This window comes from Dreissena polymorpha, chromosome 11, assembly GCF_020536995.1.
Source record: "Dreissena polymorpha isolate Duluth1 chromosome 11, UMN_Dpol_1.0, whole genome shotgun sequence".
NCBI lineage: Eukaryota > Metazoa > Mollusca > Bivalvia > Myida > Dreissenidae > Dreissena > Dreissena polymorpha.
The window spans coordinates 21,128,539-21,155,283 of NC_068365.1; the positions used below are offsets into that span (position 1 = coordinate 21,128,539).

Consider the following 26,745-nt stretch of genomic DNA (forward strand, 5'->3'; position numbering starts at 1 on the left):
GTTTTGCTCGTTGGTTATTTAATTCATGTTGTTTTATGGAATGGCAAATGGATAGTGTTTTATTTTAAGAATTTTTTTTTGTACACAAAGTGAGGTCACACATTTATCTTTCAAAATATAAGTTTCTAACTTTTCAAATTTAAAGTTAACCCATGAATGCCTAGCGTCTACAAAAAAGGCCTTGGCAAACAGCGTAGACTCTGATGAGACGCCGCATGATGCAGCGTCTCATCAGGGTATGCGCTGTTTGCGTAAAGGAATTTATGTAAGAAATATTCTAAATATAGAAATTAATACACTAGACATACCTAATTTTGGAAATAAATGGATCCAATTTAGAAGGATATGGGAGAGTTTTTGACTCATCAAACACTTCAATCTATGCACGCACGTTGAATAGTGCATTATGCATACCAAACCTCGGTTACATATGAGCGTTGTTCTGAAAAAACTGGTCTTAAAGCATGTGCGTAAAGTGTCATCCCAGATTAGCCTGTGCAGTCCGCACAGGCAAATCAGGGACGACACCTTCCGCTTTTAAAGTATTTTTCGTTTAAATGAAGTCTCGTCTACACGAAAATCCAGTTAAGGCGGAAAGTGGACACTTTACGCACATGCATTAAACCCAGTTTTCTCAGAACGCGATTCATGTTTATAAAATGGGTGGGAGCATAAAGGGACTTTTTCATTGTTAACATTTTTTTAACTGCGTACATTTAAAAATAATGTATATATTTCATTCTTAAAAGCAAGATAATACTCCTGACCGTGAACAATTTTTAAAACTAATAATTTGAAAATACCTCTATTAATAACATAGCATTTAAATTTCGCTGCTAATTTGTGTCAACAGTAGCGCAAGATACAAGATACAAGAAACTTTATTTAAAGTCTGCTTTTACAAACAGTTAACATTAGCTATCAAAGCTATTTTCCGACAAAAACAAAGTCTTCACAACAAGATAAACAAACACCTAGATAAAAAGAAATGCAGAGTATCACATATAATTTATAGAAATATAAAATGATTGCTAAGAACAAAATCATTATTAAAAGTAATTGACCAGAGTATTTAAATGGATACATCAAACTTTTTAAATATATACCTAATCATATTAATATTTTAACACAAAAATATGTACACACGCACGGGGAACAGAGACTGACAGTATTATAAATACCAACTGTTTACACACACAAACATACGACCCTACTATACAATATGTCCCACTGGATCGCGAGTACCAAGGGCAAGCCTAGCGCAGGTTTCAGTGAGATAGGTCGATCCTCTTCTCAAGCACTCGCCCGTTCCAGACGACTAAGGAAAGACTACCCGCTCCCATGAGACGTCGAACAAAGACAGCAGGCAGATCACATGCCTATGTACATATAACAGTGTTCCGTTGCTTTGTTACTATCATGGTACCAGTAACTTAACACGCAAGTCAAGGCATTACATGTATCTAAAACATAAAACAGTAAAACGCGTTCGATTTTTTTTTTCAGACTGTCCATGAGAATATAATATTCCATTTGACAGCTGTTTTAAAAATGCAATTGACTTACGGTAATTGCGATTAATTTGGTACAAGGATTGATTCGAATTGCAATGTATTAAGTGTCATTTTCAGATTAGCCCTTCTATTTGCAGATCCATTGTGTCGCGTAAGCAATAAAATCAAACTCTCCCACAACACGGATGCCATTTAAAACAATGTCTTGCTTTTTATATTAATGTAAACCCTATAAAACACACGACAGTTTCAGCATAGCCTTGACATATTTGACATACGTATTGAAGCTGATTAGTTTGCTCTTCCGAAAAAAAACAAAGTTGAATGACACAGTCCTTTTCGCTTTTCTTTCGGCTATACTATGATGCTAGCAGTGGATATATAATATCATACAATTTTGTCAACAATGTAATCATCGTCTGCTTAGAAAGTCGTCATTTTATGAAATAAGTGTTGTGTTAGTAAAAAAACAACAACTTGTATTATATGCCAAATATTAATATTTCATGAAGATAAAAATGATAAATGTAATATGTATTTAAAAAATAATCTTAAATAGGCAACACTTTCTCATCAAAACATTATTTGAAAAACTCTATGCGTTTTCACTTATATAGACATTTGTTGTTTTATTTTAATTGACTTATGAGTGTTGGTCAAAACGACTCCAGTAATAATGTTCATGAAGGCAAAACCTTATTAAACACTTGACCGAACTTAACTGTTTGCGGTGATGTCACAGGAATGTTTGTTATTAATAATGGATCAGCACTACTTTATAATCGAGGGCATGGTAACTTTCTCTGTCTCATTATAAATATCCGAACGCTTCTTTTTATGAACTAATTATTTGAGTCGTGTTCTGAGAAAACTGGGCTTAATGCATGTGCGTAAAGTGTCATCCCAGATAGCATGTGCAGTCCGCACAGGCTAACTAGGGACGACACTTTCCGCTTTTATGACATTTTTCGTTTAAATGAAGTCTCTTCTTAGAAAAATTCAATTAAGGCGGAAAGGGTCGTTCCTGATTAGCCTGTGCGGACTGCACAGGCTAATCTGGGACGACACTTTACGCACATGCATCATGCCAAGTTTTTTTCAGAACGCGACTCATATCTGCACGCAATGTTTTCCAAATCAATGCATGTATGCATACAATTATTACACCTAGTTAATGGATTCAAAAGAATATTAATAAAAAGCTTTTAACGACACTTTACATTGCAGACGAGTTGGAGCGAGGTTTTCCTTTTTAGCCACGCAGTTTCTATGCTAATGCAATTTTGTCGTACATAATCACGTGGAAATTACACGTTAAATGTTTGATCAGTTGTGTAATTACATCGAATGCTGGCTTTAATAAACATCGAACTGACTTAAATCAAATCGAAACCTTTTAATTCTCTTTTTATAACTCACGAATATATCAATTATAAAATAATCGTAACCACATTCAACCACATGGTACACTTACTACTAATAAGTAATATTACAAAACTTGTTGTTCCAACGGTCGTTCGGGGAAGAGTTCGCATTCAAAATGCCTTCCAATCAATAGAGTCGCGTTCTGAGAAAACTGGACATAATACATATGCGTTAAAGTGTCGTCCCAGATCAGCCTGTGCAGTCCGCACAGGCTAACCAGTGACGACACTTTCCGCTTTTATGACATTTATCGTTTAAATGAAGTCTCTTCCTAGCAAAAATCCAATTAAGGCGGAAAGTGTCGTCCCTGATTAGCCTGTGCGGACTGCACAGGCTAATCTGAGACGACACTTAACGCACATGCGATAAGCCCAGTTTTCTCAGAACAAGGCTCAGTATCATTCAAAGTCATTACTTTATCTCATGATGTAAATATCCAACCGCCCATGAAAAGTGCACATTGCTGCTTGGATTAATAGATTACATGACGTAATTTGATTTATTTTATGTTTATCTCGGGACAAGCAACACTTTCCTCTCTTCCACGTTTGCTCATAGATTAAATGTGTTTAAATGATATTATTTTTTATTTTTTTCGTGTGTGTAATATTCAATATACTTAGAGATTCTAATTTTACTCATCAACCTATTTCATGAGATTTTGGACTTTTGCTGTTAAACCTGAAGAGTACGCATTTCAACATGCAATTAATTTTTTATATTTAACTGTTAAGACTGCTTTTTAAAAATTGTTTAACGTGATCGTGTGGAAAATGACAGAACAATTGAAATCATCCCACATTCAATAATTATTGTTTAACCTTTGGCTCTGTTGGTTTTTGTTTACTTTTTAATGAAATTCCTACAACAATTAGTGCGAAGTGGGCGTTACTTGCGTATGACTAAGTGATGCAGACACACTTGATAACCTCAAATGTGGGCAGGGTAAAAATTGTATGATTGATCGGGGACATTATAATTTTGGCGGATATAATAAGTGTAATCGGTCGGGTGTATACGAACACTTAAATATTGTGTCAGCGTCTCCAATGTAAATGTGCATAATAAGACACCTAAGCGGTGATATTTGAATAATTTGTTAAAACTGTTGTTCGATAGCAAATATTTGAGCATTATCACGTATTTGCACCGCCGTTAATTTCAAAATAAGCTTTTCTCTGCGATGTAGAGAATCGATATTGCAAAATACTAAAATGAACTAAAATCTTATAAAATCAATGTGGAAATTGCTGTTTTAAGTTTCAGCGCAAAACTGCATGGTTAATTTATTTGTTTTGAACAAATAGAAGCACAATATTCAACCAACGGGGCTTACAACGTAGCAATTAAATCTTTTTATGAACAAATGCTGGTCTTACGTAATGTTCTCCAATCGATAATTTTATGAATGGTAAAAGCAGGGTAAAAGGATGCACTAGACTTCTGTTTAAATCTTTCAATGAAACAAACTCGGCTGGTAGCAAGTTAAAATGGCGTTTTAACTTTATTCATACTATTTACGAATGTCATTTCGAAAGGAAGATTGGACTGTAAACTAACTTGTGGTCTTATATTTTACCCATTTATGCCTAGTGGACTCTCCCATCCTTCTAAATTGGATCAATTTATTTCCAAAATTAGGGATGTCTAGTATATTTATTTCTATATTTAGAATATTTCGTACAAAAATTCCTTTAAGCAAACAGCGCATGATGCGGCGTCTCATCTGGGTCTACGCTGTTTGCCAAGGCCTTTTTTCTATACGCTAGGCATAAATGGGTCAACTTAAACGTTTTGTTTCTACCATGATTTGATTGGCAAGATATAATTGCATATTGACCACACGGTAAACCCACATCCAAACCTAATAAATATTTCATGTAAAATATAGAAAAACTAACTTAAACATGTCGAATAGAGTTAAAAACTTTCTGCAATGATCTGTCTGGTAAGTTAAGTAAAGTATTCGCTGCCATGTTTAATTTCCGTTTAAAGATTCTTTCCAGTAATGTCTGTCATGAGAAAGGCAAACACATGTCAGCTCATACATCACGTCATATTAATGATATCGAGACTATTGATCGATCGAGTTCTAAAGCAGACATGGTCATATTTAGCATTTTTAAGGTGAAACGACAGGTGACTGTTTATCATGTGTTGCTCTAGGTATCCCGAAAGGCATACTGATTAACCCATTTATGCCTAGTGGACTCTTCCATCCTTCTAAATTGGATCAATTTATTTCCAAAATTAGGGATGTCTAGTATATTTATTTCTATATTTATAATATTTCTTACATAAATTCCTTTCAGCAAACAGCGTAAACCCAGATGAGACGCCGCATCATGCGGCGTCTCATCTGTGTCTACGCTGTTTGCTGAAAAGAATTTCTCTAGACGCTAGGAATAAATGGGTTAACTTAGATACATAAAACATTGCAATTCAACGCAATCGATTTAAATAACTAAATAAATGAAATGTTAATAACTACGGACAAAACATTTTGAAAATCAATGATTTGCGATAAAATATATTTAAAACAAGTGCCAGCTCCATCCAGGCATTCCATATACGACTAGTTTAACAAGCATAATTGCCTATTATTTATTAAAACTTTGACTTGTAATTGTATTTATGTTAACTGTGCCGTTTACATACGAGAAAATTGTCCGATGAAAAGAAGTAGGACATAAATGACTGTCGCATGGTTGAGTGAATAAAACTATTTATCTTATGGCATCGTACATTTTGTTCGACATCGATTGTTTCTAAAAAGTATATGGTGACTTAAGTATATGAGAGAAGTTAGAAACATAACAAATTTCTTGTTATATTGGTTCGCGGAAAATTACTTGAAGTTGAAAATATTCCGTAATAACAATTGTATTGCAATTATGATGTAGGCCTATGCTAATTTTATAATAGGATTACAAATAGAAAAGTACCGAATTTAGTCGTATACGATTTTTTTTAACAATAATTAATTTTATTAAAATACTTCTTCACATAGCAGATAAACTAAAATAGATAGTACATACTTGCGCGATAAAATTCAATTTAAGTTATGGTTTATGTATTTAAGTACTCTTTGTTATTCTAAATTGTTATCAGATAAATCGATATGGATATTATGATCATTGTTTGATAATTATTTAAATAAAATGAGTCGCGGTCTGAGAAAACTGGGCTTAATGCATGCGCGTAAAGTGTCGTCCCAGAATAGCCTGTGCAGTCCGCACATGCTAATCAGACGATTTCCGCTGTTATGACATTTTTCGTTTAAATGAAGTCTCTTCTTAGCAAAAATCCAATTTAGGCGTAAAGTGTCGTCCCATATTAGCCTGTCCGGACTGCACAGGCTAATCTGGGACGACACTTAACGCACATTCATTATGCCCAGTTTTCTCAAAACACGACTCAAATACTCTTTATTATGTTGTGTACCAGTATGAAGCATATTTTGTAACCAATTCGCTTTATACACATTTCGTGTTTAATTGAACAATGAATTATATTTAGTTTCAAATAATTTGATGCATCAAAATAATGGTATTTCTGTATAATAATTATTGTAGTATGCCCGTTGTTTAATTCTGCATGAGGACTCGCATAATGTAAAAAAACATAAGACGTATAAACACAATGGCAATCATCAAGTAGAGCCGACATAAGACCCATTTAAGACCATTATAAAACCCATATGAGATAAAAGTAAATCCCTATTAAAATTTGAAGTCAGGTAACGTATCTTTCACACGCACGATTACGTTATTTTTGTATATGCCCCTTCTGTAATTCCGCATGAGGATTTGCATGATATTAAAAACATAAGACGAACAAACACATTGACATCATCATTTAGAGCCCACATTAGACCCTTTTAAGACCATTATAAAAACCTATATAAGAAAAAAGTAAATACCGCGTGAAATTTCAAGTGTGGGACTTAACTTTCACACGCATGATTAAGGTATATATGAACCATCAAATGGCGAAAATTCCACTTAAATTAATGTTCCCCTGGATAGTTTATAATATGACGATTACCTCAGTCAAAGAGATATCTGCGATAAAGGCCATTTGCATGTTAATGCAGAACTGACATGTTCTGATGAAAATATCGAGGTATTGCATAGCTAAAACGTAACTTTAGACCACGGAGTCATGGCGATTTCGAGAAATGGATTATTTTATTCTGCCGCATACATTAATAAAACAATGTTTCTTAACTATTGCTTTTTACTTTTAATAATTTTAACAATTTTCACATTTTATTTTGATTGGACGTAAAAACAAAAGCGAGAGAAGTGCCATGCGTGCCTATATCATAAATTATTCAACCATATCAATTGATTACGTGTGATCACATTAGACGTCGCTTGGTGAAAGCAAACATTCTATGGACGGTTAGCTGCTCAGTTGATCACAGGTGTTGTCGATGTCAATTAGAATAATCGCTAAATAAAATGTGGTAAAAGAAATACATTCGGCTGTTGAAATCAATGCTATACAATACTATATTATTTTCGACTATTTGAAAATTGATTCTGTCAAAAAATGGAAACGGTTGATAATGTGGAAAATAACATACAACAAAAAAGGACTCTTATTAGCAAGATAAAACTAGACAGGCTACCAAAACCAGTTTCAAAAATATACGATGTTGAATTAATAAGAAGACTGCTACAGGACTGTGCCTTATATAGTCCACACAACAAAAAAGGAGTCGTCAAAACAAGTAGCCGGTCGGCATCAGCTACTGATGCTGATGAGCACAATATTTATCCTGAGGAAGATGTACACTATCTAGACGAAGAGAGACGCAAACAAGGTCGCCGAGAGGTATGGGGATCATTGCTAGGGGGGTCAAATAAACCAACACGTAGATGGCATTTCGCCCCAACCCCAATATCAGAGATCAAAAAGAAGAGAATATGGTATTTGGACCTGCAACGCAGAAGAAGAGTGGAACCCCGGAACGATGACCCGAGTGAGCCGAGTCGCCCGGCTACACCGTCTAGTGCAGGGGACGCCAGTGCCTGGGAGTATGACACGGAGGAAGAGAGACTCGCTTATATGACGGAAGAAACCGACGGACCATTCGGGCAGGTGAGTTGGCTGCGTGTCTATTAATTGACTTTTCTTGGTTTCTTGGTGAAGTGATCTAGGGAAAAATATCAGTGATTCACATTTATTATGTTTTGCTGCAGTTATATTTCCAATTTTTATATGACTATGAAATTGCTTTCAAATATACCGGATTCAAAACCTTAATATACACTACTAGTAATTCATTTTGATATATATTCATGACGATACAAATCACCATATTTTAATTGTCTGATGTGTAAAAATGTACAGACAAATATCTCTACTTTATATGTAATGTCGGTTGTTGTTTTATTAATTTTCCAGAATTTATGCACTAAATAAAATTCACTGTAAACGGGTGAAATGACATATTCCTAACGTTACAATTACCGCGCAATTTTAGAAAATAATACACTAACATTATGAAGAAAAACTTTAGGCAAAGAAATACGAATGTGTAATAATCTCAATATCCATTTGTATCTGCAAATATTGGAATAAAATACAATATTACAGCTTAAATACTAACTGACTAACAGCAACTATCACCGCCAGAACAACCACCATCACGGTAACCACCACCACAACAACAATAACAACAGTAATACCATACCACAAACACCGTCGTTCATTAAGCCAAATAGCACAATTCAGATTAAATACTGTAAATGAATATACATGTTTTTTTTATTTTCAGAGATTGATGACCGATGGGTCATTTTGCTTAAAAAATTTGACACAGGCGGATGGGGTAGATACAATTATTACCTTTAATTCACCAGAAGAGATGTTGGTTGCACACTCGTCAGTTCTTGTAGAAAAGTCTCCACTATTCGCAAAAATGCTCGATTCACAACACCAGAATCGTGTTAAGATCGTGCGGTTAGAGCGAATTGACTCGCCAGCACTGCTGGAAGTTCTAAGGTAGCGTTTAATTGTTCCGCTATACTGTATATTTAACCTTATACAAATTTGTATCATAAAAATGGTATATAAAACTCAATATATAACAATGTTACATGTATTATAAGTACAAACTTGCTACTTACTGGAATTCTCTAAACATGATAATCATTTCATTATTTAGTACTCGCAATACTTAATTAGTTACATAAAATGCTCAATAATACGTTCATTACGTCGGACTATTACAGGTATATGTACACCGGTAAAGTGCGATCTTTCGCGTTTGACGATGTTGCTAGAGTACTTTCAACAGCAAGACGGTTCCAACTTGAAGAACAAATAGGGTATCAATATGCCAGCACAATCGATAACTTAAATTGCAAACTTACAATCGCCCAGCTGGATATAATTTGCAAATACGCAAACAAAGATTCGTTTGATATCTTGGTTCGAAATATTTTTCAAAGACCCGAGGCCTTAAATGATGTCGAGTTTGGTCTTCTTAGCCAAGAGACCGTTGAAGCAATCATAAAATCTGATGCACTACCCGTGGAGGAACTTGACATTTTAAAAGCTGTATATTTCTGGTCAGAATGCGAAGCACGCAGGAAAGGAATCGAAAAGACTGCACGAAATCTGCGAGCCCTACTCGGTCCTGTTTTTTATCAAGTGAGATTTCCCTTAATAGACATCAAAGTTTTAAATAGAAATAATCTCCCATATACCATGCTCACAAAGATAGAACTTGAAGGTTTAAACGACATGTCCAACGGATTACTACATCGGGTGCCGAAGAACTTTAGCAGCAAAAAGCGATCAGAAGCATTCCCAACAACAGATACTTCAGTTCTTACCTGTCATAAATCTACCTCTGCGCCTGTTCATAGCATTGACCCGACGTATTTGCCAAGAAAGATCAACAAAAGATCTGCATCGATTCAAAATATCCCCAAGGCGTGTTTGCCCATTGTTTCGACATGTTCATATGAAACAATTCCTGTAATTTCAGAATCAGAGTTTCGTCAGCTGCGACAGACGCACCACTTTCAAGGAAGTAAATATGTCGGTTTGCATAGTATCCAAAGATTTAAATATATTACTGGGCCGCTCGAGTTGAAGTATGCAGAGGAAGTAAGTTTTACGTGTTCTGAGTGCGTTATCCTGAATGGTATACAGCTCTTTGGTACGTACAGAGACATAGGATCGTACAATGGCACAATCGAAGTTTCTTTATCTCAACAGGCGAACATTCTTCGTGAGAAATTCGCGTTTGAATCTGAATGCAATAAACCGAAATTGTACGATATTTATTTTCGCACGCCCGTGATTATTCTCGCAAAACAAACATATACGATCTGTGTTTCAATCGAAGGGCCGGGCACATTCTTTGGCATAAATGGCAGCCGATTTGTCGAATCTAAGACGGGAGTGGTTTTCAAGTTCGTAGACTCAGGCGAATTAGATGTATTTGTTGGACAAATGCCAGGTCTTCTTTTTAGCATACCACTGAATAAGGAGTTAGAAAAATATGAGTAGTTTAACAGGCACTGTTGACGGTGACATTTAAAAAGAAAGAGTTATTACTTTGGTCACATATACTGCAATTTCTTCTAAATATTATATGCTTAACACGCATACTAATATTTGTTTCTATGTGCATGTGTTTTTTTTGCTGGCAAAGCAAGGGTCGCAAAAGCATATTTGCAGAGACGCTTTTAAATCGTGTTTCCATTTAACGTATTTTTATGTTAAAATAGCCTTCGTACTAAGATATACACACGACTATCTGCAGTAGACTCACATATGATTCAGCGACGGACTTTTTTGTTGTATAACTGAAAAGTTCACAATGCAAAACTGATTGTATTATTATAATGAAGACAAACGACACGAAACAAATGTTTCACTTGGTATATTATAAGACAATGCAGTCAGATACACAATTCAAAAGTTGTTATGGAATTTCTGACTAGACGTTTTGTAAAAACAAATTCATAAAGGTTTTCATTTTGATAGCCGACATGAAGATCTGATATTTACAGAATACCAAAGTGATGTGTTGAGAACAAGGACATGCTATCAAATGGTTATGAAACTGGAATGATATTCTAGCACACTACTCATAAGTACTTATTGTCATAGATGAAATAAAGTTGTGTGATTAAGGGAACAATATACATAGGTTATATATGTCATATCTGAAATAAAATTCAAACATTTTATAAATTTTCATTGTCAAAATACAATTCTGAGACCACAAAAATATCAATTGTTACTGAAAATAATAGAATACAATCTATGATGATTTATCGATATCGATTCAGAATACATAATGCAATGAAAGGATGCATTCATTAGGTTAAATGAATTATTCATATCAAATGTCTTTTTAGACAAGGCGATTATTGTCAATCGAATAAAAAACATGCAAAGAGTTTATTACAAATCGTGTTTCAATTCCAGAAGACATAATTTGTTTTATCATGAATTTTATAGTTCTTACAAATTCTTTAAAGCTGTTAGTTCATCGAAAATAATTTGAGGCATTTGTAAGGACAGACAGTTTTGATGAACGAAACCAACACTTCAAACTATTATGTTTGTAAGAAATGCATTTAATTTCTTTAATTTTCGAATGCGCCTGGTTTGAACTGAGTCCATCTTACTGCGCGCTTTGTGGGAACGTTAAGTACTCTTGAACCATCACCAGATAAGCATTTTTTTAAATTGTATTTTTACTTGCTGCGTTTTTGTTTGATTGGGGCTTAACATTTGACACAAAGTTATGTTGCAGATGCTAGAACATCACCTTGAGCCACCAAATCCAACGATTTTTGAAAGCGCGAGTCGAAGCCGTGCTTGTGCGTTGTTGCATAAATTGTTAGTTGCTGATCAACAACTGCATTAATTCGATGCTTTAGGTCTTTTTACTGTATTATAATTATTGTAGTTATTCGCTTAATCTTAGCTGATCGCTACCTTTTTGACAGTTTTATTAACGTATCTACAATTAAATGCACTGATTTCTGCTTTAAATCCAATTGCTAATTTGTTTGTAATTCATCTAGCTAAAGCATGCACCGATAACAAGCATAATAATGCAGGACTTTTGCATATTTAACGTCAATTATTACTGATGTAAATTTGTGCATGTATTCATATAACTATTCATTTTAGATATGTGGGCTTATTTGTTAGGTATCCTTTTCGCCACGTTATTGTTAAACGTAATTGCATTGTCATTCTTTTTTATTATGTCTTTGTTGTTTGCGTTTTGTTTCGATGTATTTGTCTTTTTTCTATAACCATTTAAAATATTGTTCTTAAGTTCACAAAAAAAACGTTAAAAAAATAATTGTATTGTGGTTAACGAGTTCCTCAACGTTGTTTTGTTGCAAATGATAATGCAACACAACCCATTTCAACCAATGTTAGATAGCTTGTAAAGATGTGTTGGAATTTCTTGTACTCCGTAACTTAAAAGTAATTAATTTACTGTCTAAAAGTAAAATTGTGTTATATATGTTATTGTTTTATTTAATAATTGCATAGTTACTAATTAAGTTATAGATAATCATCAGTCATTTTGATCAGTTTGTTTTACATGGCATTACTATTTTCAACGTGTGTGATATTGTGCCATTTGTTTCCATGGTGTCACTCTCTACGAATATTGTTTGAACGTTTGAATCGTTTTATATATCTTTTTTCAAAGCGATGGAGAACTCAATCAAAACTTGTCTATTTTTCTAGTTAATAACATATGTAGTTCAACGAACTAACCAAGTAGACTCCATGCTACGAATATTAATTTGATGAAGTGATTTTTTTATGTTGCTTGTTTTCTGTTATGCGTATTTTATATAAATACGTAACGTCGATCCTAGTGTTCTATTGAACTTATCAATTAAAAATTAATGCAAGGTAGTTTTATCTTGTATGATTTAGACAAGCGGATATTGTAGAAAATTTAATAAAGCATGTATTATTTAGATTACATATCAATTATTAACAGAAGATTTATGATTGTATTAAACTCGATTTGAACATTGTTTTGTCAACTATCTTTTATTCAAATATTAACTTATTTAATAAAATGTTCCTGTATATTCAAACTGGACTTTATAAGGTGGTTTATAATTAAACAGCTGGAAGTATAATTAAATACTTTAAACTTTCGGAGGGACGAGGAAAGGAAGTAAATAGAAGTATCTGCTAAACCTCTTGCTAATGAACTTCGTAAGGCATCTCGTGAAGAAGCCACAATACATGTATATGCTTTTAAAGGTAATCTTTTATAGCCTCAATGTACATGCATTATATATTACACTAATTGAAAACAGTAGTTAAAGAATTAATTATTTGATATTCATTACATTAAAAAATTATAGCTATGTTAATACTAAGCGTGTCGTTGTCTTGGAGCCTATACATTTTTGTTTATCTGACATGAAACTCTCGCTGTATACGTTTCGTGTCCGAGTGTCGTGTTAGCTATCTTACCTTTAAAACTAAGAGCAGTTTCTTTTCAAATGAGTCGTGTCCTGATAAAACTGTGCATAATGCATGTGCGTAAAGTGTCGTCCCACATTAGCCTGTGCAGTCCGCACAGGCTAATCAGGGACGACACTTTCCGCCTAAACTTGATTTTCGGTAAAGAGGGACTTCCTTGAAACGAAAAATACAATAAAGCGGAAAGTGTCGTCCCTGATTAACCTGTGCGGACTGCACTGACTAATCTGGGACGACATTAACGCACATGCATTGAGCCCAGTTTTCTCAGAACAAGGCTCAAATATATTTGTAAAAGTGTATTATCATGTTCAATTCAGGTTTGTTGTGTCATGACAGCCGGATAATTACTGAAAAGCATGTACACAATGTAAATATAAAACCTTTTTTCTGAAACTCTTTGCTTAATTTGAAGAAGAGCAACCTTTATTCCAGTCTTTTAAAGATCAAATCTAATAAGAGAAAACACTCATAGTATTTTGCAAGCGCGTATTAATTTCATAACATATTCGATTGCTAGAATCTCATCTATTCCGAGGGATCACTGTAAACGCCGTTTCTAGTGTTGTGACTTTCGAAGTAACGCAATACTTTTACCTATGCGTACATTTGCGTACACGCGCAACGAAGGCAACTCATCATGATGATTTCCAATACGTTCGTACATATAATCTACTTACCTGTAAATCGCCAACAGATTGACGGTGGTATTCATTCTACAGTGCAGAGTTTCTCGCTTTATATCTACAAAAGCGTACTTGAAAACACATGCTTATATGTGATCCCTGCGGAGGCATATTTGTGCAATGTCGAGGTAGGTGTGTCTATAGATGCTTTATTGTGTATTGTGTAGTTGTTTATATGATTTTTAGAAGAAGTACACATTCTAATTTAAAGTTAAGGCAGTAATTTATTTTCTAGAGTGCCTATAGTGGAAAGTGTATACAGCTAATTTTGATTATTTCAGGAACTTTTAACCCATCAGATCCATAATGAATTCGGGGCAATACATATGGCATTCTTTTGAAATGCGCTATGTTTTTTCGATGCTTGTGTAAAATAAACATTATAGTAGATATTATGGATGGAAGTTTTAAGAATCACTCGATATAGAAGATTATCATGCAGCAACAACCGTGTTGTATACTGTATTTAATGTATTATATACGGACTCTATCTAATTAATGCTTTGTAGGGTTGTTTAGAAGAGTCATCGCTAAATTTGAAAAGGATACTCATCATAAGTGAGTTGCGGTTCATGTTTCACTAAACTGACACTAGGAAATCATATAGAACCGATTAATTATTATACCGACACATAACGTAGTTAGCTTTAATAAGAATACAAATATGTGGATGTATTTAATCTACAAGATAAAGTGGCAGTGCAACATCCTGCGTTAATAGTTAAATGCATTTTTTCTCCGTAAAGTTCTGTAAATGTTAATGAAACATTCTGATTTTTCTCTCTCAGAAAATGTAGTATTCATTTATCGAATTTTGAAAATAAATAATGATACGGCTTTGATAATTACAATGACGTATGAATTCGCTTCGTGTCGGGTCGTCAGTGACTTTGCCAATAGCGACCTAGGCTGTACTGTCCCCACACCCATATAATATGAGTCGTGTTCTGAGAAAACTGGGCTTAATGCATGTGCGTCAAGTGTCGTCCCAGATTAGACTGTGCGGTACGCACAGGCTAATCTGGGACGACACTTTCCGCTTTTACGTTTTTTTTAGTTTCAAGGAAGTCCCTTCTTAACGAAAATCAAGTTTAGGCGCAAAGTGTCGTACCTGATTAGCCTGTGCGGACTGCCACTTTACGCACATGCATTAGGCCCAGTTTTCTCAGAACGCGACTCATATGTTCGTGTTTGTTGTGTTGTGCGATACACTTCCTTTATCTTCATTTCATACTCAAATTACATTTATTATGTTAACATAAGTTATCAATGGCTGAAAGACGCTCCAGTTAAATGAAAGCAAATAAAGAATGACTATCCCACATTTTTACTATTATCTGCTTATTATATGCCCATATTTTATTCCACGAGAAAAAAATATTTATTTGTTATTATATGCATTCGCATTTACATATTCGTGACATGTGTATAATTGCTTTAAGATAAGTTGTATAGGCATAATTCGAAAAAAATATTCTGCTATGTTGTATATGTGTACTTATCAATTGCGAGTTGCATCATTTCTTTCACTCTAGATCTGCAGCCGATTATTGCATGAATCACTATCTATCTTACGGTGGATTCCGAAGATAGTCGATGTACCTACATTGTAGATTAATCTCAATCGGGACTCCTCGGACAATTCCGCCATAACGGCGATCGTCTCTCGGGTGTATTTGGTGGAAGGATATGTCTAACGCCTCTAGGCGGAAGATATTACACCGAAAATATAGTTCGGGTTACACACCAATAAATTTGCACTAAATCAACCGGTAATACAGATATATAAGGACCAATATCTTTAAGGAGTAATATAATAGAATATTCATTAATGTTAATGTTTAAAATGAGATATTATTGCATGCAAAATTTTCAAATTTTAATAAAATGTTAAGAAAGCCAATTAGTTGTTTATTGAAGTGAAAACAACAACATTATTCAAACTTAAAAGAATCAGTATTTCTTAAATTATATTCATTGCAAAATTGCTAATGTTCGGCTGCCGGCAACAATCTTTGAGATTTAATCAATATGTTTATGTTCTATACCATAAACAATCGTACAACACTGTACAATGGTACAGAGAAAACTCTTCCGTGTAATATAAGAAATAGTAAACTCCACGTTGGTCCCAATGGCATTATAGTGACCAGCCAGGCAGTCACAAACTGTATATGGACCATAGCCATAAGGCCCTCAGTGGGGCTATTATCAGTATTGAGACACCTGAAAGGTTTCATGGAATGGAATGAGTGGGGCTTGATTGAATTTCAAAAACGATTCTTTCTGTACATTTGATGATGGCAACCATACAGTACTTCTGGCAGATATTGTTTATATTTTATCCTAGGCATTTATCCAGATGTTGTTATCCCGACCAGGCAACTATCTTTTCAAAGCCTTAAACAATCAAGTGCCATTAAAATTAGGGACAGTGTAACAATGTTCAGTTTGGTAATATTAATATATTAAGGCATAACTTTGCCCTTGGAAATGAACTCAATTCAGAATGGCCTCTCAAAAAAAGACATACTGTACTGGAAATGTTAAAACTGAGCAGTGGTGTTGTTAAAATTTATATTATTTATCTTTTAAGAAACTTTAAGATACATATCACAGGCATGCCCATGGTTTTGGGTCTTTACTCTTTAGATGAGAAACAAAAGCACTAAATATGGTCGACAGTGCAGGCAACAATTGTAAAAAGATATTTTCCATCCCTGACTGCCATTACTGACATGAAGTTATTTAACTGTAATATGTCTGGAAACAGTGTCAGTCACACTTTTCTAAATATTGATTGATTCATGCATATGTATATATATGTCATACAAGTACAGATCATACAATACAGTCTATTTAGAACATTTAGCAATTGGAAAACAATTATCACAGGTTTTGGATCACAATGCATTGATATATCACATTTTGAATATCACAGTCAAAGTTAATCATTTACATTCAGTTACAAGTAAATAGTCAGTGTATTTGGAAGAAATCTGAAATAACAAGTAGTTACAAGATGTTGAAATCAAGACATAATATATATACCACAGGATGTCCCATGAAAGGTTTGCAACTTATTTCCAATGGGGCCCTATAGATGGGTGGAAAATGTACAAAAATGGTGGCATTAATACGCATAAAAATATCGTTAATTTAAACTTGAGACTATAGTCTTGAGATCAAATAGTAATTAGCATATATTATTAAAGACTTTTTAATAAAGAGCATTAGTTACACAATGTTTACTACTATCTTGTCATCACATTTAAATGTACGTACAAATACTTTATTGATGACTTATTTGAACAACAGTAATATATATTCCGGTTATATATATATATAACATATTCAGGCCTCAAAAAAAATGCTAGCTACGCCCCTGAAGAATCTTATTCTTCAGTTCACCTTTTTAATATAATAATTAACAATAGATGTAGCAGAAAGATCAGCTTCGAATATTGAACCAAGGTTTCCAACAGATGATTGAGAAACAATAGTGTGATCATTGCATTTTACATTAAAATAGTGAAGTTTAGATAATTTCCTTTTGGAACCAAACACTAAACATCCAGTTTTTCCAAGGCAGTTTGTTATCCACTAACCATTTAATACAATTTTCAAGTTCTTTACAAAAAACACTACCGATGATACTAGGATCTTTGTGAAAATAAAGGATGACACTTTCATCAGCATAAAGAATAAGTTTACATAAATACAATAATCAAAAATCACTAATATCCTATATCAGTGTTAAGGCATTATGAAATGGAAATGGGTGTGAAAAGTAACAAGAACCCTACACATTTACATCACAAAACATCTGATATCTACAATTACTGGATATAATATACATGTTGAAAGTTAATATAAAGAGGGCAATACAAAAGAATGTACAAAAGTAGTAATTAAGACAAAACAACCAATTTACAATGTTAAGATTTATGCAGTTGTTGGCAATAAGAGAACAATTACCATTCTTTACTTTGAATTTTGCAAGTGTAAATCAGAACACAAGAATTTGTTTCCCAGTCACTTTGAGCTATATAAGTGCCCAATGTTTACACTCAGTGAATTTGTAAAACCAACTTATATGTGCTAACTGTCTGTCCGAAAGCTTAAACATTTCCTATAACCTTTGCAATATTGAAGATAGCAACTTGATATTTGGCATACATGTGTATCTCATGGAGCTGCACATTTTGAGTACTGAAAGGTCAAGGTCATCCTTAAAGGTGAAATATAGGGCTTCAAAGCGGTGCAATAGGGGGCATTATGTTTCTGACAAACACATCTCTTGTTTTTACATGAAAAACCACAGACATTGTTGGAATTTGCCACATATTAGGCATTGTGTATACATTTTTTAACTCAATTTTCCACACAATGAAACAACTTTTTTAAAAGGCACCAACAAATGTTCCTCCATACCCTTTGCACGCTAAACAAAGAATCAGTTTTTAGCTCCACTGGCCAAATTTGTTCAAATTATGCCCCTGGGTCAAATTTGACCCTGCCCCGGGGGTCACAAAATTGAAAATTGCTTATTTAACGCCTATTTTGTGAAAACTTTCAAAATCTTCTCGTCCATAGCCATTGGGCCTAGGTCTATCAAATTTGGTATGTAGAGACATCTAATAGTCCTCTACCAAATTTGTTCAAATTATGCACCTGGGGTCAAATTTGACCCTGCCCCGGGGGTCACAAAATTGAAAATTGCTTCTTTAAGGCTTATTTTGTGAAAACTTTCAAAATCTCCTCGTTGATAACCATTGGGCCTAGGGCTATAAAATATGGTATGTAGAGACATCTAATAGTAGTCTACCAAATTTGTTCAAATTATGCCCCTGGGGTCAAATTTGACACTGCCCCGGGGGTCACAAAATTGAACATATGCTTATATATGGCCTTTTTTGTGAAAACTTTAAAAACTTCTTGGCCATAACTGTATGGCATATGGCTACCAAATTTAGTATGAAGTGACATGTAATAGTTCTCTTCTTAGTTTGTTAAAATAATGCCCATGGTGTCAAATTTGAAACTGCCCCGGGGATCACAAAATTGAATATATGCTTATAAAGTGCTTATTTTGTGAAAACTTCAAATATATTCTTGTCCATAGCCATTGGACCTAGGGCTACCAAATTTGGTATGTAATGACATCTTATAGTCCTCTACCAAGTTTGTTCAGATTTGAAACTGCCCCGGAGGTCAAAAAATTGAATATATGCTTATAAAGTGCTTTTTTTGTGAAAACTTCAAATATATTCTTGTCCATAGCCATTGGACCTAGGGCTATCAAATTTGGTATGTAATGACATCTTATAGTCCTCTACCAAGTTTGTTCAAATTATGCCCCTGGGGTCAAGTTTGACCCTGCCCCGAGGGTCACAAAATTGAACATATGCTTATATAAGGCCTATTTTGTGAAAACTTTAAAAACTTCTTGTCCATAAACATTCGGCCTAGGGCTACCAAATTTTGTAAGTAGTGACATCTTATAGTTCTCTACCAAATGTGTTCAAATTTTATCCCTGGGGTCAAATTTGACCCTGCCCCGGGGGGTAACAAAATTGAACATATGCTTATATAAGGCCTATTTTGTAAAAACTTCAAATATACATCTGATGACACTTCACGATTCTTATAGTCTTCTACCAAGTTTGTTCAGATTTGAAACTGCCCCGGGGGTCACAAAATTGTATATATGCTTATAAAGTGCTTATTTTGTGAAAACTTCAAATATATTCTTGTCCATAGCCATTAGACCTAGGGCTACCAAATTTGGTATGTAATGACATCTTATAGTCCTCTACCAAGTTTGTTCAAATTATGCCCCTGGGGTCAAATTTGACCCAGCCCTGGGGGTCACAAAATTGAACATACGCTTATATGGAGCCTTTTTTGTAAAAACTTTAAAAACTTCTTGTCCATAAACATTCGGCCTAGGGCTACCAAATTTTGTAAGTAGTGACATCTTATAGTTCTCTACCAAATGTGTTCAAATTTTATCCCTGGGGTCAAATTTGACCCTGCCCCGGGGGGTAACAAAATTGAACATATGCTTATATAAGGCCTATTTTGTAAAAACTTCAAATATATTCTTTTCCATAACCATCCGGCCTAGGGCTATCAAATTTGGTATGTAGTGAAATCTAATAGTAACACTGTATTATGTGAATTGGGAATAAGATATCAATTTGGGAATAAATTGTGTTTTATCAAAAGTGCATAATGTGCAGTTTTATCTGTTGTATTTATCTAGTTTTACAAATTATGATTAAAACATATACTTGCATATATAATAGCATCATTTAAATTGATTTTTCTTCAAAACTGGATTTTATATTAATTAAAAAAAAAATCCTCATGAAATGAAACTGTGTCAATGCAGCGCATGGACACATTTTAAAAATACAATTTAAATGATAAAAATTCAATCACTGTCAATGAAAAAGTCATGGAAAATTTCTTATTAAGCTTAAATTATAGATAATATATTACAAAAATATATGTAGATCATGAAATGAAAAGTCTTGTTTGAGAAAATCACCTAAATGATGTCCATTCCCAGTTTGATGTCTTATTCCCAATTCACATAATACAGTGTTTAGTCCTCTACCAAATTTGTTCAAATTTTATCCCTTGGGTCAAATTTGACCCTGCCCGGGGGTCACAAAACTGAACATACGTTTATATGGGGCCTATTTTGTGAAAACTTTTAAAATCTTTTTGTTCATAACCATTGGGCCTTGGGCTACCAAATTTGGTATGTAGTGGCATCTAATAAACCTCTACCAAATTTGTTCAAATAATGCCTCTGGGGTGAACTTTGACCCTGCCCCTGGGGTCACAAAATTGAATAAACGCTTATGAAGCGCCTATTTTGTGAAATCTTTAAAAATCTTACGATGAAACCATATGTACTACAGCTTCCAAATTTGGTATGCGGTAACATCTTGTAGTCCTCTACCAAGGTTGTTCAAATTATGACCTTTGGGTCAAATTTGACCCTGACCCACGGGTCACAAAATTGAACATTATATACGCTTATATCTTGCTTATTTTGTGAAAACTGTTAACATATTCTTATCCTTAACTCTAGGACCAAGGGCTACCACATTTTGTAAGTAGTGAGGTATAGTAGTCCTCTACAAAGTTTGCTCAAATTATGCCCCTGGGGTTAAATTTTAACCAGCCCAGGGGGTCACAAAATTGTTCATGTGCTTAAATAGGGCCTATATTTAAGTATTTGCACATGTTAAGAAATATTTGTTTTAGCCTTTTTTTAGCAGTGGAGCGATACAGGGCCATCGTGGCCCTCTTGTTTATAAGAATATGTCAAAATGGGCAAAAGTCAGGGACAATACTGTCTAAATGCCCTTTTAACAACTCTGTTGACATGCGGCTGTAGTATATTTTCTCTGTAAATTTACAGCGAACACATAATGTCATCATCATAAATGTATTGCTTACATGTATATAAATATGTTACGAGGTCTTACCCAGTATTTATACAAATTAACCTGGATATTTATGAAAAACACCATCTCCTTGTAAAGTGTAAAGAGAGAAGGCATTTGTTCACCAGTAACATTATGTTCATGACAGGTAAATAAAAAGCAGAGAAACATGAAAAATTCAGTTCCCAATTCATAGAGTTTTTTTAAAGTTCAACTTTGCTTAAGTAATAATGCATCAATGTTGATTCTAAAGAAAAAGAGTAATCATTTATGCCTTAACTGTTCTGCTGTCCAAAAGCAAGGACGACATACACAACTTGACAAGCTTTACAACATTTATAGTTTTAGTTACTTAACAATCTAAAATAAATGTCCATTTTAAGTTTGCTGTCGTATTCTTCCCTTAAATCATACATGTTTCTTGCATAATTGAATGTTCATGTCCATGGATCACAATGTATATAGAAACAAACATTATTTTGAATTATCTTTCACAGTTATATATTTAATATTAGGTTAATTTTGGGATACACTAAAGCAAATATTAACATTTGTCTCAAAATGGATCATCCTCTGAAGCCCCCGATGGGATTTAAACCCATACCTCTTTCCTCTGGAGAGGAAAGTATTCTATCTTAAAATACAAGGGCATGTAAGAGGAAAACTAGCAATTTCAAAGGGACGTTTTCACAGATTAGACATGTATTGAAGTTTGTTATTAAATACTTTAAATTGATAAGTCACAAAATCTAACTATAACATAAGAACTCCCCAAATTTTTTTTTTCATTATAGACTCTATGCTATTTTGATAAATGCAAACATTGGATCTAAAAAGCTGCAATAAAAAAGACAAGAATAAAATTGAATAAAAATATAGAAGTAACCCTCAAACGGGCTTGAACCATAGCGCATTGACCCCATGGAGTAAAAGTCTACCGTTTAGACCACTCGGCCATCCATACTCATACAATGAGTGATGTGTTTCATACTTTATCATGTTTCTGTAAGCAATCCTCGTATCTCACAAAAATTCAAAATACAACGAAAACAGTCGATTTAATTTTAAATTTACTCGATGTCAATACTATAAGTACTCCTATCAGTATGTCAGTAATGGCATCTTTAAATTTTAACAAGTTTTTAAGTACGTTTTGGGAATTCACAGATCTACATTAAATTATTACTTAAAGAATGTTATCTTGAAAAAGACGAGCTAAAAGACACATTTTAATTTTTCCTCTTTACGAGAAGGCCGCCATCTTGTTTTCTAAAGTAGTTCCAAATCCAATATGCCGGCCGCCTACGTACATCAGAGAGACGGTGTGGTGTAGCCCACTGTCCGATGCGTTCAGATTGGATTAATCTATCTTACGGAGGATTCCGGATAAAGTCGATGTATCATGATTGCACTTCTATTTATGTACTATTTCAGTGCTATAGATTGCATCACAGAAGGCAACGTCTGGAAGCTAAAGCAGCTCATTCCAACGCTCGGCACGAAACACCTCAATCTGGGGCTTATACAGGCAGCTAAACTAGGTATCCAGAGAAATATGCCTTGTTTGGGGGAAAACAGGAACTACTGCATGTGCATCAAGTGTCGTTAATTGCAGTCCGAACAGACTAGTAGGGACTAAATAATTTCCCGCATGAATGACATTTGTTTAAAGGAAGTCTCCTCTATACGAAAATTTAGTCTTGATGGAAAGTTTCGTCCCTCATAAGCCCGTGAAGACTGCACAGGCTACTTTACGCACATGCAATAAACCCAGTTTTCCCGCAGTTATGCTAACATTGTGTTTTCGTTGAGTGCCTGTGTAGTATCAATTGCTCTACGTTTGTATCATCGTATGCTATGGACGACAGGTAACTTGTCATTCATGGAGGACTTTATGCTGCCATACATTTCATTTCTTTACTCGTGTTATTGTTTTAATATCTAGCGTTTCGAATCATGTTTATGTCATGATTATTATGGGACGCTTATGTGTTGCGTTACATGACTTTTCGCATTGATGCACTTCGCTAATATATCTATAGCCAAAACTACCTTGTTTAAATTTAGGATAATTGTACATACAGTGGATATTATTTACTGTGTACTGTAGTCGTTAGCGCAAAGTGTAATATGTATGCATAGGGCTGTCACGATACGCCGTGAGCGTACCGCTATATATAGTGATACGACAACGGCGATATTTTACTGAATGTATCTGTGAAGAAAACAGCAAAATAACATGTTTCACAACTTCGTTAAACTCATAATCTGACAACACTGATATTATGGTATGACTAGAATCTATTATGAATAAAATCAATCATTGTCTGACTATAACCTGTCAAAAGGGAATCAACACAACCTAATAAACTTGATAGAAGTAGTCATAATCTCGATCGAAAACACTCTTTCTACAGTTCCAAACTGATACTTTTATTAAAAAATGTATTAAACCTCTGTGTTCATAAAATAATAATTAGATTAAAAAAACCGGTGCGGCAACGCCGTACCGAGGTGCGATTTTTTTTAACGACATGCACCGCGATATACCGGTTTACCGGTTAATCGTGACAGCCCAATGCATTAATAACTTCAGAAACAATATTGATTTCAGGTACCACAGAATGTTGTCAGTGCCTGATAGGCGCTGGAGCGGAAATCAACTTCGTCAGCAACGCCAACTACACACCTCTTACAACCGCCATCAAACACAACAAACCGGAAGTTGTGCGGCTGCTTCTCTCATCCGGGTGTTCTGCGGAAAACAAAGGCGGACTAAACAGCTATCCGCTTCATATCGCGGTACAACAAGGCTTTGAAAAGTGCGTAAACTTGCTACTGGAATACGATGCCTCAGTAAATGTCAAGGATGCTGAAGGTAATACACCAATAGTGCTAAGTGCTATTTACGGTCATTACGGGGCAATGAGAAGTCTGCTTCAAGCCGGTTGTAATATAAATGCCGCAAACAAACATGGCTTGACAGCGTTGCATTACGCCTGCCACAAAGCTCGTGGGTTCCAAGTGCTCTTGGACGCTGGGGCGGACCCGGATGTAAGGGATAATGACAATATAACACCTATATTAATGGCGGCATCTGAAGGATTCGATGTCGTTGTGAAGGCCTTGGTAGAAGCTAAATGTGATGTGAATATTCCGAATAACTCTGTTAAAAAGACTGCGTTACATATCCTGTCTTTTAAAGGTCACACCGAATGTATTAATGCGCTGGTGTTTGGAGGCGCGGACATAAACGCGTGCGATGTCTATAAAAGAACACCGCTGTGGTATGCCATACACAATAATAAAGTGAACGTAGTAAGGTTGCTATTAAAAGCCTACAGTCACGTCGACACTTTCCAATGCGGTGCCACTTCTACATCAGACGACTGCCCAGCTCGTTTAGCGTTTCACAATAATATGTTTGATGTCATAAAATTCTTTATTTTAACTGGATATGATCATTCTCACGTAAGAGAAATTTTACAAAGTAACGCGTATTCAGATTGGCTGTTGTCAGTGGAAGAGTTTTACCATTGGTCCGATTTTGGAACTGGTGCGCAGACTTTGAAACAACTATGTCGTAAGTGGATTCGACATCATCTTGGGCGACAGTTTTACCACCACCTGCAAATTCTACCTGTTCCGGATATAATCAAGAGTTATTTGTATTTAGAAGAATTACACGACCATTAATGTTTCACTGTGCATTACTGTATTTTTTGATTTGCATAAAATTGAAGATTCGGATCAATTTCCTAATTTATTCCTAATTTATTGATAAAGTAGAAGTATATATAGCATCGGAGACATTTAACTGATCAAGGTTTACCCTTTATATGTTTCTCTCCAATATATATTACCGGTAGTTCATGATTTAAACACATTCTAATGTTTACATACGTTAGTTCTCCATGCAATGTTTGTATGGCATTCGTAAAGCTGGTACTTAGTTCCATTATGCAAAGCGTCGTCAAATTAGATTGACTGTGTTCAAGCAGTAATACTATGAGTCACATTCTGAGAAAACTGGGCATACTGCTTGTGCGAAAAGTGTCGTCCCAGATTAGCCTGTGCAGTCCGCACATGCTAATCAGGGACGACACTTTACGCATTAATTGGATTTTTGCTAAAAAGAGACTTCAGTTAAACGAAAAAAGTAATAAAGCGGAAAGTGTCGTCGCTGAAAAGCCTGTGGTGACTGCACAGGCTAATCTGGGACGACACTTTACGCGCGTGCATTAAGCCCAGTTTTCTCGGAACGCGGCTCATATAATTATACTTATGTTCATTGATGATCATATTAATTAGAGACATTTTGTTCATAGACAGCAGCCGCGTCTGCTTGGTGACTTTGTCTTTACAAAACACACTTTAGGAGTAAAATAGAATGGCTATAAATTATTTTAAAATCATGTGTCTCGGAGTTAACAATCAAGGGAGAAAATCTCAATAGTACTCTATTACGTTGAGGTGAAATGGTCTTTTCTTACATTTGAACTAACTTTATCAGCTGCAGAAGTCTCTGCTTTCGAGTGTAACATTGAGTCGCGTTCTGACAAAACTGGGCCTTCGGCTTCGGTCCATATACTTTTTGGGGCTGCCTGGCTGGTCACTATTCTGCCGTAGGGCCCTCAGTGAGGTTTTCTATTTCTTAATTAGCGACCCGAGCCACTGATGGATAGGAATACTAAAAAAATGCTCTTACGTCGCTAGAAGGAGATTGCCGGTGTATGTGTGCAAAATGTCCCAAATGTTTTGTTAGTCACATAATTTTTGTAATTACCTTTTAATGCGAACTGAGATGTTAACTCGACCAGGTCGGGAGAAGATCTGACTGTTCTGATAAAAAGCGCTCGCTTACATACTGCCTAATAAATTGGTGTTACTCGGACAGTTTCTTGTAATAAGGACACTTAATCTATAACATAAAAGAAACAATAAACCCTAACAAAAATAAACCAAAGTTAGGCCAGTAAAACATTGTTGCGGTTAAAATTGTCACAGCTGTATTAACAAACACTATGCTTTCTCGTCGATCCATTTAACTTACAATGACAATGCCTTTGTGTAGGCTAAATAAAATAATGACTTGTTCCTGTGAATGAAAACATTATTCTGATTATAACCTGCTATCATTGAAAC

At 34.8% G+C, this 26,745-nt stretch overlaps 2 protein-coding genes across 2 annotated transcripts in view; both read left to right on the forward strand.

Annotated features, from left to right (window-relative positions):
* Nucleotides 1–26,745, forward strand: part of LOC127850296 (uncharacterized) — a 186,849-nt gene that overhangs the window by 84,596 nt on the left and 75,508 nt on the right. The gene's annotated exons all lie outside the window — the stretch shown is intronic.
* On the forward strand, nucleotides 14,247–25,296 carry LOC127849672 (E3 ubiquitin-protein ligase MIB2-like). The gene is made up of 3 exons (XM_052382419.1): nucleotides 14,247–14,262; nucleotides 23,035–23,141; nucleotides 24,215–25,296. The coding sequence occupies exons 1-3, from the start codon at nucleotides 14,255–14,257 to the stop codon at nucleotides 25,294–25,296; spliced, it is 1,197 nt and encodes a 398-aa protein (XP_052238379.1). The 5' UTR covers nucleotides 14,247–14,254.